The 18,322-nt window shown below is 46.6% G+C and overlaps 1 protein-coding gene across 2 annotated transcripts in view; it reads right to left on the bottom strand.

Moving 5' to 3' along the window:
• LOC149364498 (NAD kinase-like) overlaps positions 1-2,165 on the bottom strand; it is a 41,461-nt gene extending 39,296 nt beyond the window's left edge. The window contains exon 1 of one of the 2 annotated variants that reach the window (XM_089574453.1): positions 1,057-2,165. In XM_089574453.1, coding sequence (XP_089430579.1) covers positions 1,057-1,319 — 263 coding nt within the window. In that variant the 5' untranslated portion in view covers positions 1,320-2,165. The remainder of the gene's footprint in view (positions 1-1,056) is intronic. The other variant, XM_089574455.1, reaches the window with a different exon arrangement.
• Positions 2,166-18,322: the final 16,157 nt, after the last annotated feature.

Here is an 18,322-nt window from a genome sequence, read left to right as displayed (position 1 = left end):
CAGACATAGAGAATGTAGAATTCTGCTGTCATGCCGATATTCTTCGCCAAAAGACTTTGGACATTTACCCACGTCACTATAATTGGCATTCAACGAGGCGATAAATCCCTATTTTCGCAAGTTAATAACAGAACGTCTGACAAGGAGTCACTTTCACGCAGATAACGTTCTTCGACCATGACGTCATCCTGAATGCACACCCCGTACGGCTGAAAGAATTTCCACTTGGGTCTTTATGACTGGAGATAATCGGAGAAACATCGAACTCGGGGCTGATTGATACGGTGACTGTGACAACACCATGTAGTTATAACAATCGGCCTTATCACTCTCGAAAGGCAGGACTTGTTTGCCTGTTATCTGAGCGGGTATATAACATGCGACACGAGTGGAGCCTAAGTGTCCGGTCACCGTTTCTAAACACAAACGTTTCATATGCACGTGCTGCTCGTACAGCGTCTACAAGTACGCATAGTTCTCGTTTCTGCAGCACACTCATACAAAAAGAAAAGAACGCTTACTATCGTGGTGCCAACAAACAAAGTTCGCGTTATTTATTAAACGACTGAGAAAGATTTGCCCCGAGAAGGTTCTGTCGCGAAAGCTTATACTCGACGGTAGTGCATGTGTAATGCTCGACCAGATACGGCATCTCAGTTTCGGGATGGAGCTTGATCACGCTTGGAACTACTGTACGGATTAAAATACGGGAAACCACAAGCCAGGTAGCACCATGCTTGAAAGTCGACTTCGCTAACGAGCATAGCTTCGCGCCAAAGTTCTGCGATCCTTGCGTCTATATTTTTTCTTTTCACGGCATGGGTAATTCGGTTCATTCCCCGATAATGCCGAAAGTCTGTTGTCTACGATGGGATTAATCTGGAATGCATCTGTCTAGTTTGCAATGGAAGCTGCTATTTTTGCAGATTACACATTAATGCGACAGTTTTCTGCACTTGATTGGCGATTAATTGCAACGGGACAAGCGATACTATGTCCAGCGTCAGCTGACTCGCACTTAAAGTCCCCGACCCGCTCGCTGCAGCCTGCCCGTACCTGAATACGGCGATCCTGGACTTCAGCTGGGCCACACGGCACTTCTTGTCGCGCGGATCTTCGCCTGGCGGCAGGTCAGCGAACGTCAGCGTGGACGGCTTGCCGGCCGGCGTCGGGAATTTGTCACCTCGGACGCCTCCACCAACACCGCATGGTAGCTGTGACGACAGTCCGTCGCTGTCTTCTTCTGCCACCGTAGGCGGCAATTCGCCCTCAGGCGATTCGGCCACCTCGGGGACGACCATCTCCTGCAGGGTGGTCATATTTTTCTTTTTTTTTTTCCCCTCTGAAGTGTTCCAGTAGTCGTTCCTTCCTTCAGCGCCTTGCGATTGTTCGATTAACGCTCGTGCCTGGCCTGGAGAGGGAACTCGGAACAGGAGGCTTGCTTTTGGTTCCTTGCGACGCCTCTTTGGAACTTGGGAGATCGGAGCGCCGTACCCGAGTTCTGCAGAGGTGCTACTATAGGCGTAAATAGAGCATTCAATCGCTGCTCAGACGATGACAGCGCCGACGCTATGACGAACGGGGGGTCAGCGGCAGCACGCGAGCGACAAAAACGTGGAAAACGCGCTCATACCGGCGGTGGAACAACTGGCAAGACAACACTGCAACGCGCACCGGCGACGACCACGACGCATCCACATTTCACAGTGAGTCGCTCGACTAGATAAACACGTTCTCGTCCGCCACCACCACAACCACAGGTAGCAGCAGCAGCAGTAGTCAATGAGGCGTTGAGCGGGGCAGCAGGCAGGTCTCACGCGCACCGCACTCTCTCGTCGTCGACGTCTCCTCGCGCGCGCGCTCTGGACCTCACCCGTCGCAGCTGGCTGGCCTCTTCTGGTGTAAGTTAGTCTTGCGGCGACAGTCCCGGTGGCAGAGAGGAGTGGGAAAGGGGTCGTCACAGATCCGGAGAGGGGAAGAAGGCGAAGGGCGAGGAGACCCCGTTTGTTTTCTGCCCCCTATTACGATTTCCCTCGGCTGCCACGCCGAAGGCTGTGTCAGAGGGCTTGCACGCGCGTGCGGGCGCTCGGCGATGGTGGCGCGTGCGCGGGAGCGCGCGCTCCGGCCGGCCTCAATAATTATCAGAGGCTGCCGCGGCGCGCGAATTCGATCGCTCTCGCCTCAGGAACATCTATCAGCGTCGGACGTGCGTCGTCGAAATAGCCGCGGTACTCTCTTTCTCTCTCTCCGTGCTTCTTCGCGATGTGCTCCTGCTTGGTCGCTTGGTTGGCTGGTTGGTTGGTGTTGTGCTGGAGGCGAAGGCTGTAGTGGTGAATCCGCCGGAGCGGGCTTGAGGCAAGATGACGACACACTCCCTCGCTCTCGGCGTTGAAGGAAGAACGCGGGCGAGGTCGCGGGAGCGTTTCCCGGATCTCGGCGTCGGTTTCGGTCGCCGCTCTGTGTGATGGACACGCGCGCTCGCTTGCCGACTTCCGTCTCTCGTCGCCCTTGCCGTCCGTGACGTGTTCGCCGCTCGCGCCTCGAATGAAAGACTTAATGCTATCATGAGGCGTTACCCTCTCTGGCGACTTTCGCATAGCAACGAAGTCTTCGGGGCCAAGACAATAGCAAAGTACGAGAACAGCTGTGAAGTGTGTAGGAATGACTATAACTCGCAGAATAACAGTGAACAAGGAAGACTGGCGACCTTACAGCACCGCACAGCATGTACTCGGGTTCATTTTCCCCCCTTATTTTCGTGCCGCTTGCGGGCGCATTGTCTCCCTGAAGTACGCTGTCTACGGCGTCTGAAACAAATCCCACTGTGACATTGTTTCCGGCCGATGTGCGCACGTTCGTACTAAATGTGATCATGTTCGCACTGCAGTAATGTCATGAGGTGGAAACGGGCGCGGAAAGACGGAAGAGAACGGATTCACTTTGAACTGGAGTCTAGTTCGCGGCCATGCCCAAACCGGCCGCTGTTTACTCTTTCGCAGCACGTAGTTGGTACTTTCATCGGTTTTGTCTTCCCTTTGTTCTTCACAACAGCGGCGCACCTTCTTTGCGTGCCGCATTATCTCACACGTGTCTCTAAAAAAAAAAAAAGCATATGAAGCGAATGCCCACACACGAGGCCATGTTACAAAAGCATGATGCGCGAATTCAGCAATTATCAAGAGAATAGTAATTCGACCTTGTGCGCTACGTTCGAGCATGCTGAATAACGCTACGGCCTCGCTTCTTCTTTGAATCAGCTGTTATATACAGTCGCGACCACATTTTGAAGGTGAAATGCATAAATGCACGTGTGCTGTGCGAAGTCAATGAACGGAAACAAGTCCAGGTGGTAGAGTTTAATCTCGGGCTATCTACTACGGGGCGCCTCATGACTCCCCAGTGTTGCTTTGGCACGTTAAATAAATCCGCGAACCAGTTACTCCGAACGTTTTTTACAACTATAGTGAGGCAATTTAGAGATTTTCTCAATTAGATTTGTTCTGGCGGTTCCGGCGATCAAAAAAAAAAATTAAGACGATGCTAACTTCATGCTCCGTCTCACGATTCTTTCGCAGTGACCTTAAATAATTATAAGAGGCACATACGGCCGCTGTAAGGATGCAAAAATGGAACGGGCGTAAGCCAATGTGGTGTTGCTTACGTTAGGCTTATAGGCGCCCACTGGAGCTCATTAGAGAGTATTAGAACAGGGTGACCCTATCGGTTGGGGGGAAAGGTAGGCGTTGGCGTTCTGTGCATGCGCCCTGGATCCTCTCTATTCCCTTATCCGCATGACCGATAGGGTCACCCTATTTTAAAACTCGCTGTTAGCATAGACGACGTTGATTGGCAGTGCGCGGTAAGGGAAGGCCCGGAAGGTAACGGATGATGGGTGGAGTAGGAGAGTCGAAATCATTCCAACAAGGCTAACGTAAACAATTTGACAAACAGCTGTCTAAATTTCGCTAGGTTCCAGCGGTGCTAGACACAGCGAGAGACTTGCTTGGCGCGGGAAATTATTTGTGACGAAAGCTGTGATTTCGCCGTTGAACAGTAAGTACGGATCCTTCTTGCATCGATCGCAAATTAGAACCCCTGGCCAAAGAAATTAACATACTAACAGCTGAAATCGGCGTCGATGACTGTATTTTGGTCCCCCGCTATTTCAATTTGGAGCTGCTGACATGGCGAGAGAAGCAATCGTTACTACTTCGACACAGTTTGGGAGTAGGACGAGGTAGCGCAAAGAAGAAAGAGAGGCTGCTATACTACTCTCTTCATTAGGTCCCGTGCATGAGTGTAATATGAATGGTTAATGTAGACTGTAGTGGCTTAATGATACTTGATACTTCCAACTACATTGTTCTGACTACTGTTACCTGAAAGATAACTGATTAGAAAGAAGAAAGAAATCCATAGGGGAATGTCTTCTTTTTTATTTCAGGTGTTAGAAATGGGAAATTAGTAGCGAAGTCAATGTTTTCATAGGAGATAATTGATTAGAAAGAGGAAAAGCATCCCACCCTGAGCCATGAAGTTGTGTTTTCTTCAACTCCTAATAAATTATCTTTAAGGTAAAAAATGATTACACTGCTAATTGCCCATTTATCAAAAACACCAAGAATAAAATTCAAAGAAGATATTCCCCAACGCTTACCTTTGTTTAATTGACTGTTGGTTTCCTTCATACGAGACTTACGAGCCCCTAATTTCAATTCCTTTGTCTGGTCATCAAGTATACAGAGAGAGAAGCAGCACAAGAAATGTATGGTAATCCTTAACCTCCGCGCTTTACTGTTGAAGCATACAACAAGAAGAGAGAGCACAACGTTGTAAATGAGTCCCTGGAAGAAGTTGTGCAAGAGCAGGAATAAGTAATAGACGAAGAATACAGTCGGACAGAATGCACCTTCTATCCAAGGACGCAGGATCTATTATACAAATCCAGGATTCTTGGATACCAATTTTAATTTTAAGGCAACTATGGAATATTTTAAGGCACTGTTATGAAAATATTGAAAGTAATGGCCCATACTTCCCATGCGTAGCAAAATCTTTTTTCCTTCGCTCGCATCCTGTAGTTAAGCCGTTCATAGAAATCCTATGGGGAACGTTCTTGACGATAGCAAAAATGTTAATAGCAAACAAAAAAATGCAAGCCTGCCGAGGCAACAACGAAAGAACGAAGCGAGGAAGAGACAACGCACTCAATTCCTTTCGCAATTTAACTTTTGTTAACCAGAGCTAAGCCACAGCCAATTTTTTTTTTTTTGCGTCTCACTGGTTATTGTGGGATTGTACCGGGTTGTACACAAACCCAAACCTTATCTTTCGCTCTTCAACAATGCACAGCGTTCCTTCTAGCATTGCACGCCAGCGGTCTTGCACATTGTGCGTGCGCTACGCTGCGTTGCGCAATGCACGGGTTACAGAAGAAAGAGCGAGAAACCCTGACGTCACTTTCGACGAACTGGAAAGCACCAAACTTACGTCAGGGGCAGCTGTAATTTATCTTTTTACTTTTTTTTTGCAGCAGGGGGGGGGGGGGGGGGGTGGAGAAGGGGATATCTTCCTATTTATTTGCCGCCGCACGGTTTTTCGGAGGTCACTTGTCTGGAGCTAGGTGGGCGGACCCCACGCTCGAGCAGCCGCGGACAAGGTTCGCGGGGCGCCCAGAAAGTTGTCCACCACAAGTCCTTGTTAACTCTCGCTACATATTTACTGTTTATAAATCATTTGTCGTCGACATCTCTCGAGTTTCCGTGAAATCCCGCAATAAGTCTGAAGAGAGGAGAAGACAACGAGAAAAGAAGAAACGATCTTCACTCGATCTATCACTGAATTTAGTCTTTTACGCAGCAAGCATAAACGCTGTTAATTTTTGTTAGGTGGTGGCTAAGGACTCTTGGGTAGCGGTGTTGCGTCCTAGACGCGTCATCTATCAGGCGGTGCCGATGCTTGGGGGTGTGACACTATGCAACCTGACGAGCCAGATAGTGGTGATGTTTGCGACATCGCCGGTTGGCATTGTTCATTGTCGTGCCGCTGGGTGCGTACTTGTGACTTGAATCACTATGCACGCAACGGCATGTACTCTAGATATTACACGAAATGCCGCGTTTTTTTAGTGTCCTGCGCGAACCGCTTTATGAATCTGCTCAAGTGTAGTACCTGTTGGATAACACGTGCACTCGAACATAACGAAAGTAGAATACGAGACAGCTGTCGCCGTTGCTCACTTGGTAGAGTGCAGCACGCGACGTGTGGAGCCCGTGGGTTCATTTTCTCCCACCGACGGTGTGTCTTGAGTTTTCTTCTACTTTTAAAATTATCTTATATCCGAAACAATTTCGTATATCATTTTTCTTCTAGTAACAACAAAATAGAGCGATAATAGTAATATCTTCGTATGCTTTCGTTGACTTCGTAGGCGGTAGGCTTCGCGGTGGCTCAGTGGTTATGGTGCTCGGCTGCTGACCCGAAAGACGTGGGTTCGATCCCGGCCGCGGCTGTCGAATTTCGATGGAGGCGAAATTCTAGAGGCCCGTGTGCTGTGCGATGTCAGTGCACGTTAAAGAACCCCAGGTGGTATAAATTATCCGGAGTCTTCCACTACGGCGTCTCTCATAGCCAGAGTCGCTTATTGACCGTTAAACTAAACCAAACCATCTTCCGAACGTAACTTTTGAAATCTTGTGAAAGTGCGTCGGGGGTCCATCGATAACTTATTTTATTTGGGTTAAATCTGGCGTTACTTTGAAAACGAAAATTTCTTGATTGGATTCCTGCCTGTACATTCGCCCGATCATAGCCTTCGTTTCTTCGTTACATCTCTTGCATGGCAAGCACTCAAAGAAGTGTTATGTTTCTGCACAAATTCTCGTCTTCATTGTACAAGCTTATTAAATAGTTACGAAAAAAAAACTCAGATTTGTCGATACCATTTTAACACCCTGTCAGAGACCTCTGCTTCCATGAGCTTATGGTTTTATGCGGCGCTTCCCGTATACTAAGTATACACGCTGGACGCGTTGTGGAAAAAAAAAAAAAAACGGAACGGAACGGTTTAGAGAGCGTTGCGTAATAATAAAGACAAGAGCGTTGTAGATTGCTGCAAACTAGGGTTTTCCACGAATCGTGGCTTAGCATTCTCTGCTGCTTCCTGATTTAACCTGTATCATTCCAGCCTCGCTCGAAGCCAAGTTTATTGGATCTGCTGCAATCTGTCCGCCTTGAATGTTAAGTGGAAAGTGCGTCGGAGTCCCTTTTATTCAGCCGCGCTGTCCCCGAATGTTCAGCAACTCGCAGCATTAACTAGTGAGAAAAAAAACAACAACAAAACCATCTTCTTTTGTCGCACCCGAACTTTGAGACAAACGAAGGAAATAAATAAATATAAAAAATAACCATAACAAGCCGCGAAGGACAGAGGAGCCGAGTTAATTAAGCTCTAATCTTTAAGTAATCGCTTGCGAAAACAAAAGTAGCAACGAAAATGAAACAAGAAACAGGCAATTGTTATTGATCCATTTCCTGCAAGCATGACACGGCCCGAGCAAGCCACAAGAAAAATTCGTTTTTCTTGCAACTACAGAAACTACGTGTCCTGAAGGTATCCTCTTGAATTCAAAATCATCGATCTTCATGCAAAAGAGTCAAACAAAGAGCATTAAATATGAAGTGCGCATCCTGAAATAGGGAATGGCTTGTCCTTCTACTAAGGCAGGTGGTTTAAAGTGCAAGAAGTTACATCGTAAGTGTCGTCTTCTCTTTCTCAGTCAAACAGTATTAGTCACAGACAACGGTGCAGCAACTAACGGTAGTATATAACCCAAGACTAGTACCGCATCCACTAACAAGCTCAACCTCTTCACTGACAATCAAGTTTCCTTTCTATGCATCCGCACTGACTGACGCCTATTCAAACTCGTACGGAATATTAACGTCCGCGACACGGATGTCTTCCTCGTAAGAAACGTCTCCGTGACGAATTGAAAATGCATGCCCTTTAGTAAGCTCCTTTTGAGGGAGGGCAGTTCTAGGGCAGGAACTATGTAGGAACTCTGAAGCGCAATCGGGCGCAAGGTATGTCTGGCTCCAACGGCTTCTACGTAACTGAAAAGCGAGTTAATTCCAAGAACTGCTTCCAGTCCTCGCTACGTTTATGGGTGTTGCGTAACATTCCGTTGAAGTACGTCAAAGAATCCATGCTCTGACGTCTCCGTTGCCTTCGTCAGTGAACCTGCTCACGTGTTTCCCTTTTAGTTGCTCGCAACGTCTATTATATGGGCGCTGAGGGCGAACTTAAGTTGGTGAATATCCACCGATAATCGCTGTCTAACGAGAAAAAATGTTACTTTAACCGTTAACAAGAAACGGAGCTTTGATAAAATAGAAAATGAAAAAAAAAAAATAATAAAAGCGAGCATCACGCCACCACAGGCCACTTTCGCAAGCAAACTGCGATGGCGCTAAGCGTTTCATAACCACGAATCTCTGAGGCTGTACAACACTGCTGTCCATTTCCCATCGCCGATCACAGTTTTCGCACATCTTTGGACGTCACCATTAACGTCACGAGTTGAAATCGAGATACGGAAAAGATATTTCATTTTCAAGTGCAAATTTCTAAAGGAACTTTGAGGACAAACTAAAAAAAAGGGCTTTCATTAGCTGAAAAAAAAGAAAAAAGAAATACAAGTGTCGCCACCTCTAGCCGAACTTATAAGTTAAAATGAAAACACAGATCACAGAGGCTACGCTACACTCATGGAGGTAAAGCTACACTGCCATTCACTTCCAAACGGTGGCAACCCGTCCTTTTCGGTAAGGACGTCACGGAACGAATCGATTAGTGGAATGTTTTTATATGCAGCTTTCTCGGCGGTAAATGGGTCTTTTGGTGCTGGGAAAACGTCGACATACCAAGAAAGAGTCAAAGTGACCCTTTTAAGCACGTTTTTCACTCCCAAGGGAACGTGAACAGAGCCACAAGAGGCGAAACAATCGCATTTTATCGAGAACAAAAAGTGCATATAGGCTACTCTTCGGAGTCCCTTTTAGAATTCAGCTGTTTGTAAATGCATCAACAAGCAGATTACGGCACCCCAGATAAGAGCAGTGACACAGAGACCTCGATTGTTATTGTCCAGGCAGCCAATTTATATTAATAATTATCTCCGCTAACTGCTTTAAGCCCCTCACTGGCCTGTGCATCGCAAACCTCTCGTTCGCATCTTACGTCAAACTCGTGAGCATCTTCTTCCTGCCCTTGATCGCTGCAGTGTCCCGTTCACAACACTGATTACTATACTTAGAGCCTGCGTGCGTCAACGCACGGTTGATGACACGAACTCCTACTAGCGAACATTCCTAACGTAATAGACGTTTTTTGAGACTGAAATGGCAACAGCGCTACAGCGAGACGTACACAAGAAAGACTGACGCAGGACATGCGCTAACTTCATCTGAGTTTATTTACTGCAAAGCCAGCAAATATACAGAAAATTTAATGCATGCGCAAAAAAAACACTAACAACAAGGCATCAACAAAACCGTTCGAGATATGATATCTCAGTGTGTAATCGTGCGGCAGAGCATGGGCCGGGGGAAAAAAGATGCAAGGAATGCAAGAAGTGTGAACCACGACTTCAGGAGATAAAGATTCTGGGCAGGAGTGAAGATATGAAGGCACGGGAGGTTTCGGAAGCATGCCACTGTAAATAGAAGGGAATAGGTTGGTTTGGTTGGTTTATGGGGTTTAACGTCCCAAAGCGACTTCGGAAGGGCTCCGGAAATAACTAACACCGCACGGTAACACCACACATGTAATTTCGCCTTCATAGCAATTCGACCTCCGCGGCCGGAATCGAACCCGCGTCTTTCGGGTCAGCAGCCGAGCGCCGTAACCACTGAGCCACCGCGGTGGCTTAAAAGAGGGGAATAGATTGTATTAGCGATACTTCGGTCCGCCTTTTCAAGACTGAGATATCATATCTCGAACGGTTTTGTTGACACCTTCTTGTTCCTGTTTTTTAGCGCATGCATTAAATTTTCTATATATTCGCTGGCTTTTCAGTAAATAAACTCAGATGAAGTTAGCGCATGCCCTGCGTCAGTCTTTTTTTGTGTATGCCTTGCTGTAGCGCTATTGCCTTTTCAGTCTCAAATAATGCACCGTCGAGCCCAAATTGACGTTCTTCTAATAGGCGTTTTTCCGTGCTATCCCCTAATCATTTTTTACGAGTTCAACAAGGCGTGAACGTCTCGGTCCCTATACTGATGCCTGGCATGACACAGTATTCACGGAGCGTACTGTGCTAGTGGCATTGTTTCGACGGCCGAATGAAGTTGCAAGTCTGGGCGTGACGGAGCGAAAGAAGGGCATCCAGGACGCAGCGTTCAGAGCGCTCGCCTTCTTCGAGAACAGTTTCGAAGTGCCTTCACTTCCCTGCTCTGGCTCAACGAGGGGCGTACGTCGATCCGCTGCTGGTACATCACTACTACTGCCACAGCGTGCGAACTTTCAGTGACGACGCCCTGAGAGAATGAAAGCGGGTAATCCGGACACGCCCTTGAGAAGAGGCGAACCAGGTGAGCACCGCGTTCGGGTGCGGAGACGCGTCAATTGTGGCGGAACGTTTCCTTTTGTGTATTTCTTTTCCAAGCCGCATTTTCTTTTCAGCCGGTTTGAGCCGAGCCCAGTTATTGGAAACAGCTAAACTAGGTCAACTTGGAGTTAACATTCGAGTGCAGCGGGATGCTAACATGGTCCTCATAACACAAACACTTGTGAAGTTTTTGATTTTCGGTTCAATGATTCTGGCCACAGCGGAAGTAGAAATTGGAAACACACACGACGACTTGAAGTCTGAAAAAAAATAATTTATGAGAGATCCTAAAGGTTTCCCCAAAACGAAGGAAGATTAACTAGACGCAACCACGTAAAGGGTATACGCGTGAGTGATCGTTTCATTGCTTGGTTGTAAAAAAGCGCGTCTGTATCGCATACGGGGACCTGCATGCTACTAAACTGCCATGTCTTTCAACGGGAAAAAGAGTCGGTGTCTCGATAGCTCCGCTGTCTCAACTCCACATTGCTTTCCCACATGAGAGGCGACGAGTAGGACAGCTTTAGAAATAGCAGTCAACAAAAACAAAAACATTCGAAGTGCTTCTGGGACCACCAGCGCGAAATGTCGACGAAGAATGACCTCCTACAGCCATGAGGGACAACTGTGCATGGACGAGTTGAATTCGGCTTCACAAAAGTGATGCCTCAAAAACAAAGACGGCCGGGACTGCCGGAACAAGGATACTGTTCGCTGATGCATGCTGCTTATTTTAAAAATTAAACTCTTTAGTACCCATCTCTTTGGATGTACCTCTTTAGTACCATAGTATCCATCTGAAAGTGCAGCGTTTCTTCTTGCCTTTGAAGCAATAGCGCATCGCTCTCATTAAATTGATGGTATTTCGACAGGCACAGTTAGCTTCGTAACTGCGTGGCATCCATCTGCGGCCCCAACTTTTCGTGAAGGAAAAAGTAGCGAGCAGAGCTCGCACCATTGTACAATCTGTTAATAATGATAATTGCACAGATCGAGCAATTTTCCGCACTGAATTAGCGAATCACCTGTGTCTTACGTGATGTATTCGGCTTCATCAAATAATCTGATCCTGTGTTACTGTCTCCTTTATTGGTTTTTTTTTGCTCTGTTTCGTTTCGTTGCTTTTTTGTTTTTGTTTTTGTTGAGCTGGTACCATATGCTGTTACACACTGTTCTTGCCCCCGCCTTATGTAATGCCCACGGGCCCTTAAGGCTTCAATAAATGAAATGAAATGAAATACCTATGTCGGTAACTTTACTATCAGCCCAGCAGAACATCACCTGTACAGCTGGCATTGTAAGAAACATACAGTACCGTGACATGAAGACTGTAATCTTACGCACCAAAAATGTGAGATATCTGTAAGTTGGCTGTCTACGAGAAAAACTGAAGTACTCCAAAAAGTGGGAATAACAGTTTATAAGGATATAAGAACTCCTCTAGTTCACTCTTCTATTCAGAACTTCTAAATTAACAGCTTGAAAAAGCGGTTGGTGACATCGCTGATTACCGCGGCGATGAGAAACTAGGAACCTCTTAAAGGATCGCGGAATGCCGGGCGCAGCATCTTTACATAGCGATCGCAACTGCTGCATCAGCTTCCTCGTTCGCCAAGCGCCCATGAGCCGTGCACAAAGCCTCCACGTCTCATCTGTGTTGCTGCCCGGCTGCCGTTGCTTCCAAATAAGGACCAATCGGGCCGGCATCAGTCTGTGCGTTGACAACTGAGCTATAGTCACCGCCCCCCAAAATTATGAGAAAAAAACGATAAAAAGAAAAGAATGCGTGCGGTATCAATGCCGGCGGGCCGAGGAGCACCACCCTGCGGCGTCCACGGGGAGAGGTGATCTCCGGCCTTGTAACGTCGTCGTCGTCTCGTGCGACAAGTTTCTGGTCGAGTGCCGAGCCTTGTAATTAGGGTCTCTCCATCCTGGCTGCGTCTCGCTGTCGTCGCCACGGATGCCAAGCAGCTCTGTCTGTGTGCGGGCGTTGCCCACCGAGGCCTTCTCGGCGGTGGCGGCAACCCACCCCTCATTTCCAAGGGAGGAGGCGTGCGTCTTGGAGCACGCGAGGGACGCCGCTGGAATGTCGCGAACGGCACGCGTGCCCCCTGGAATGCACCAAGAGCGAATGAACTTTCCGGGAAGAGGTTCCGGACCGAAAGGCTCCAAGCTTGTGCGTGCCTGTAAAGGTAGCCGATTGCAAACGTCTATAACCTACGAATGTTTCGAACCAGGAGACGAGAAACATCTACAGACGCCTACAAACGGCCTTTTGAAGACTTCTACATCATCATCAGCCTGACTACACCCACTGCAAGGCAAAGGCCTCTCCCATGTCTCTCCAATTAACCCTGTCCTTTGTCAGTTGCGGCCACTGTATCCCCGCAAACTTCTTAAAATCTCATCCGCCCACCTCCGCCCTCTTCCGATCTATCAATGTTACACCTATCATCTTCCTTTCCATAGCTCGCTGCGTTGTCCTTAACTTAAGCTGAACGTTTGCCTCCACGTTTATGCCCCATAGGTGAGCACCGGTAAGATACAGCTGTTGTATACTTCTACAGACTTCCACAAGTTACCGCCGTCTCGGACCAGGAGGCGATAAACGCCTACGCCTTACAGACGTTGTAAGGACACAGTCAACGTTGAACATGAAACGTCTACAGTCCATACAGACGTTCCGAAACTGGAGGCGCGAAACATCTACAGGATGCTTACAAATGTCCTTTTGTAGATGTCTACAGACGTCCACAAACGGCCAGCGCCCAATATCTGTAGGTCGCGTTAGACGTGTATAGATCAAAAGCATTAGACGTCGCAGCACGTGGAGGGATGGGTACCCGTAGAGCTCCGGAGTTTTTCAGATCGAACAAGAGTGAAATAAGAAAGAAAATCACCTCAGAACGCTGAAGGTTCCATGTGTTCTGAGGCAGCACTTAAGCTATGGTGGCAAATAAAAGGAAAAACAATGGGGGGAGCCGTAGTAACAGCCTCTACCTTGAGCTCTCACGCACCCCTCGTTATCAGTGCAGCGGTGTCTTCGGTGTATCGCGTCACCTAAACGCAGCCAGGGACTGAGTACGGCACCTTATCTAGTCGCCTGTGGTAACTGAGTTAACCTCGCGGCACCTGAAATATTTAGGCAGCGTCGGACGCGCTTGATAAAACAGAACACAACAAAACAGATGTGTTTAAATCATTGTTCAAAAAAAAAAAATCAGCTGCACTGATTTCTTAGCGGGAGTAGTTTTGGCGACGAGTACACGGGAGGGGAGATATTTTCACTTTATGCGTCTAGGTATGCCGGAAGTCACAGATGTTTCATGGACGACCTCTGAGAAGCAAACAATGTAGAAGCTTGAGCGAGTTAGTGGTAATTCATTTTAAAACAGCTAGAAAAGACACCGTCTTAAAACAGCTCGAAAAGACACGGGCTCAGGGAGGAGACGGTGTCTTCTCGAGCTGTTTTAAAATGGACTGAGAAGCAACTTAGGCACTGTAAGACAAGGTCTTCTTCTCTTCAAGCAGTTCCTAATGCTAACGCCGCTTTCGGAGTGCCGACTTAATGTTCTTGCTTTATTTAGCCACCTTCACCATTGGCATTCTGTGCTCGAGCTTCAAAATTACTTTTCGATAATACGGAGTTCGATAACTAACCGAACATCAGTACAGCTCTCATTTTTGGGACATCCCCCTTCACGTTTAGTGAAGTTGTGCGGTTAAGTTTTTTCTGTATGAACACATATCTGAACTGCGGTTAAAGGGCTACTGAAGCGGTTTAGAATTCGATGATTTTAAGGCTGCCGAATGTGCGAAACGTGCACGTAAAGCCCGCGAAATGGTTTTGCTCTAGCATTTAAAATGTTGGTGTAATCGCCGAATAAAGTCGTCGTCGGCGTTCAGGCTTCTCTGAAGTGCACAGCGACGGGCAGAGGCCCCGATAATGACGTCACGTATGACGACCCTACGTTTCCAGAGAAGGAACGGTTATTCCATGGAAGAAAACCGACGTCATCGAAGGTGAAGCTCACGATGCATTATGATATCTGACGACACACAGCAGCATGCAGGTGCAAGCAGCGGACATCTGAAATTTCGGCAACAATGACGTCACTGCCGAGTTTCCCCGCACTCCTCCAACGTAGTGAGAAGAAACCTAAACATCGTCGCGGTTTTAATCGATGATTATGACACCTTTTTAAATGCTAGTGCAAAAATACTTTTCATGCTTTATCTGGAAGCTTGATAGATTCGAATCCTTGAATAACCTCGAATTCTCAAAAAACCTTTTCAGCTTCCCTTTAAACTACATTTCTAGCCTCGCCGGAGACACAACTAAAGCTTTGAGCGTACTTCCTGTCGGGAACTTTGTTCACATCATATTCATCCTCTCTGCCGAAGTCAGCAATAGTCTCTATGATTATTTCCATCTGCAGCTTTCACACTCATCCATTACCAACGGTTTTTAAGAGCGAGTGTTGTAACTCCGGTCTGCTCCATCTTGTTACGCTCACTGACCATTTCGACGTCGACAGTTTCTGGGGCGAGTAATCGCGTTTACTGAAGGCTCCACCGTAGTCAAGAGCAAGAGGGTCAAAAACATCAATAACGGCACCAGTGCTGGTAAGCGTTGATCGAATGCGATCACATTTCGTCAGTTGATAATGATGCGCTTCCCATAAATAGGTTGTTTCATGTATTCAAGGACACTTTGGATCAGAACTAAAGCTCGGAAATATCGGGAGAAATCTGTGTCGGCATCACAGGTAGTTGCAGCCGCTGTTTTCAAGGTTACCTAAGCATGTTATTTGGCAAACTTAGAGACGCCGCGTTAAATTAGAGCAAGACTGTTGACTTTAACGAAATAGAAGAGAGTAATGTGACAAGCAGGTTATACAACCTGAACTTCTTTTCCTGGAGTTAGATAAGGAGCACAAATTTTTTTCAGCTCACCGAGTGAAGGAGTGTGCGGAACGTTCTCCAGCAATGTTAAAGGCTCAAAAGCAACATGAGAACAAGTTCCGCGTTTCTTAATAGCAGCTACTGCATCAGAGACTGGTTTAATAATAAAAGTAGATTGCTTATTCCTAAATGTGCTCGTGAATGCACGCACAGCACCTTTACAAGAAGCACTCAGCTATTAAGCAAAACACCCGTGGAATGAATAAGCAGCAAGACACAAAGAAGTTTCCTGCGAGATGCGAAGCGACAGCTTCTCGTTCAGGACTAGGTGCTGCAGTCTGTCACGAACTGGCGATGGTGTAAAAGCAAAGTAAAAATTATAAATAATACCAAAACTTTGCAGTTTAAGCAGAACAAAACGAGAACTCAGTGCCGTTGCATGCTGGCCGTTGATGCCAGGATATATTCTCATTGGTATTCAACAGCGCTGAATAAGACATTTATCTAGGCGCCTTTCTTGTTTCCTCGACCACAGTGAATGCGAAAACGACACCGCTCTCATTATATGCGCTTGAATGCGCAGCGTGCACTGACTCAATGTGCCTCTTCTTCGGTTCCACGCAGCTTACCAAAGGATTCTCGTTAAGTAAGGGCATCGGATGATGTTTTCTTGGGAGTCGAGGGAGCCCCGTTCCAAACTGTGTTTAAGCCACTGAAAATGAGGCATTACTAACGGAGGCGTGTAGAAAGCGAAAGCAGACACGGTTTCTACTACTTTCTTCTTCTTCTCCTCATTTCATTCTCCTTCTTTTTCCTTTCTCTTACTTTCTGTCTACTGAGGAAACGGTGGTACTTTTCCAGTCTGTTTAATATGCACTTCACGTTTAGTCACTATCATGCACATGCGTACTAGTGCGAGGACTGTGTTGACGACGAGCAGCTTTGCCCTTCAATAAAAAAAAAAAAAAGTGGTTCAGATGTCTGCACGGAGCGAGACAGTTATCGATCTGTTCCTTTGGTCATAAATTCCTGCAGCTTTCCCGCTTCCCCTACACTGTTCCTCCTTTCTCTGCCAGGCCACCATGCATGCATTACAGTGAACTAGAATAGAGAACCATATTCGGCTAGTTGACTGTAATGAGTCCGTTCAATTTTTTCCGACCAAAAAAGTAACAGCAAGAGAATAATAGCTGCACGACGATCGCGAGCGATTCAGCAAAAGAGGACAAAGTTTTCGACTTGTTTTGTGATCATGTAAATATTGAACATGTTCAATAACAATGTTCAATTGTGGGATTTCATGGGTTAATAAATCCCTAACTCGTTCTAATGAGGACGTTTTGAAACGATCGAAGACGTCTGGCTACTCTCTGTACTAGACATAATAAGACGAATTGGGAAGCCCCTGCAGAAGTAAACGCCTATTAGCAGACGAGGAGAGTTTTCTAACAATGCAATTTCAGTCAGTGATTCTTGTCAAGACACAGAAATGATAAGTGGTCCATGAAGAATTCAGAAGTGATGACGAAAGGTATGCGCTCCCTTCTTTGGTGACGGCTATGCCTAAGGCAATTCAAATTCTTGAAAGGTTAAGACGCGTGCCAATTGCATATGGTCCTGCGTTTGACTACGCTGAGCTGAACAACACGTTATAAAAAGGAAGGAAAAGGCGCCATGATGTTCTGGCAATCTGTAATTTTCAAATACTCTTTAAAGATGTCTTGCGCAATTAGCGTCCAGTACTAGTAGCTTACTGGCAGATGTATTAACTGACTTTAGCACCGTGTGCATCACATGGCTTGCAGTACTAAAGCCTTACGTGTTCCAAGTGAGGCAAAAAACCCAGAATATAGAAACCCTCACACGATGTGAGCCTCCGTAAGCAATGAAATGGCAAATGTACTGGCTACTGATTAGAAACAGAGATGAAGTACTCGCTGCATGTATCAAACAACTTATGGTACTTTTATACTGTTGTACTGAAAGCGATTCAGGGGGTGTGGGCACAACTCCGCTGGTGACGGTAACAACGTCATAACTATGTAAGAAATGACCGCAGACTTCTTTTTCTTCACTGCTTCAAGGTTTTTGGCTTTTCTGAGCTTTGTGCCGAGGTCTACACCCGTGGTGTAGATATAAACTTGCACTCAAAGGTTATAAATCGTGGAAGTTTTCCGCACTGAATCACTCGACCTTGCTTAACCACACCGAACATCGTAGCATTTTATGAAACGAATTCGGTTGTTCAGTACTTGAACATGTACTGAAAAAAACTTTCGGATCACTGCTGCGACTCGCACTGGAGCAATGCGAAAGCAGAACGTCCACATACTATACTGACGTCCGTGTGCTATATCGACGTCTGTGGTTATGTGGACGTCCACACATTGTATCGACGGCCATGGCTATTTTGACGTCCAAGTGCATTTTTTGCTTATAATTAAGTAACCAATCATATCTCATTGACCAAATTTTTCCCACAGCAACATTTTATCATACACTATCTCACACAAACACATTTTACGCGTTCATTTTCTTAGAATTACGCAACCACGCGGACAAAACTGCGGACACTTTCTGCTGACGCGACAGAGCCATATAAAGCTTTCGCATTAATAAGACTTGGTGAATTTCATTAAAGTCAGTTGACAACGACTGGATGGCTTACAAGGAAAACGGCACGCATGCAAATCACCCGTAATTGGAGATAGAAGAAGCGGAAAGTGAATAACCGGCCGTTCTTACGAGTTCATCCGAAATCTGGCGGGACTGCCCGCAAGTTTCAGAGAGTATGAGTGGTGGTCATG

The sequence above is a fragment of the Amblyomma mixtum genome, chromosome 2, assembly GCF_055824585.1.
Source record: "Amblyomma mixtum isolate Tamu chromosome 2, ASM5582458v1, whole genome shotgun sequence".
NCBI classification, from domain to species: domain Eukaryota; kingdom Metazoa; phylum Arthropoda; class Arachnida; order Ixodida; family Ixodidae; genus Amblyomma; species Amblyomma mixtum.
The sequence above is the reverse complement of the archived record's forward strand: the minus strand, read 5'-3'. Positions and strand labels throughout refer to the sequence as shown.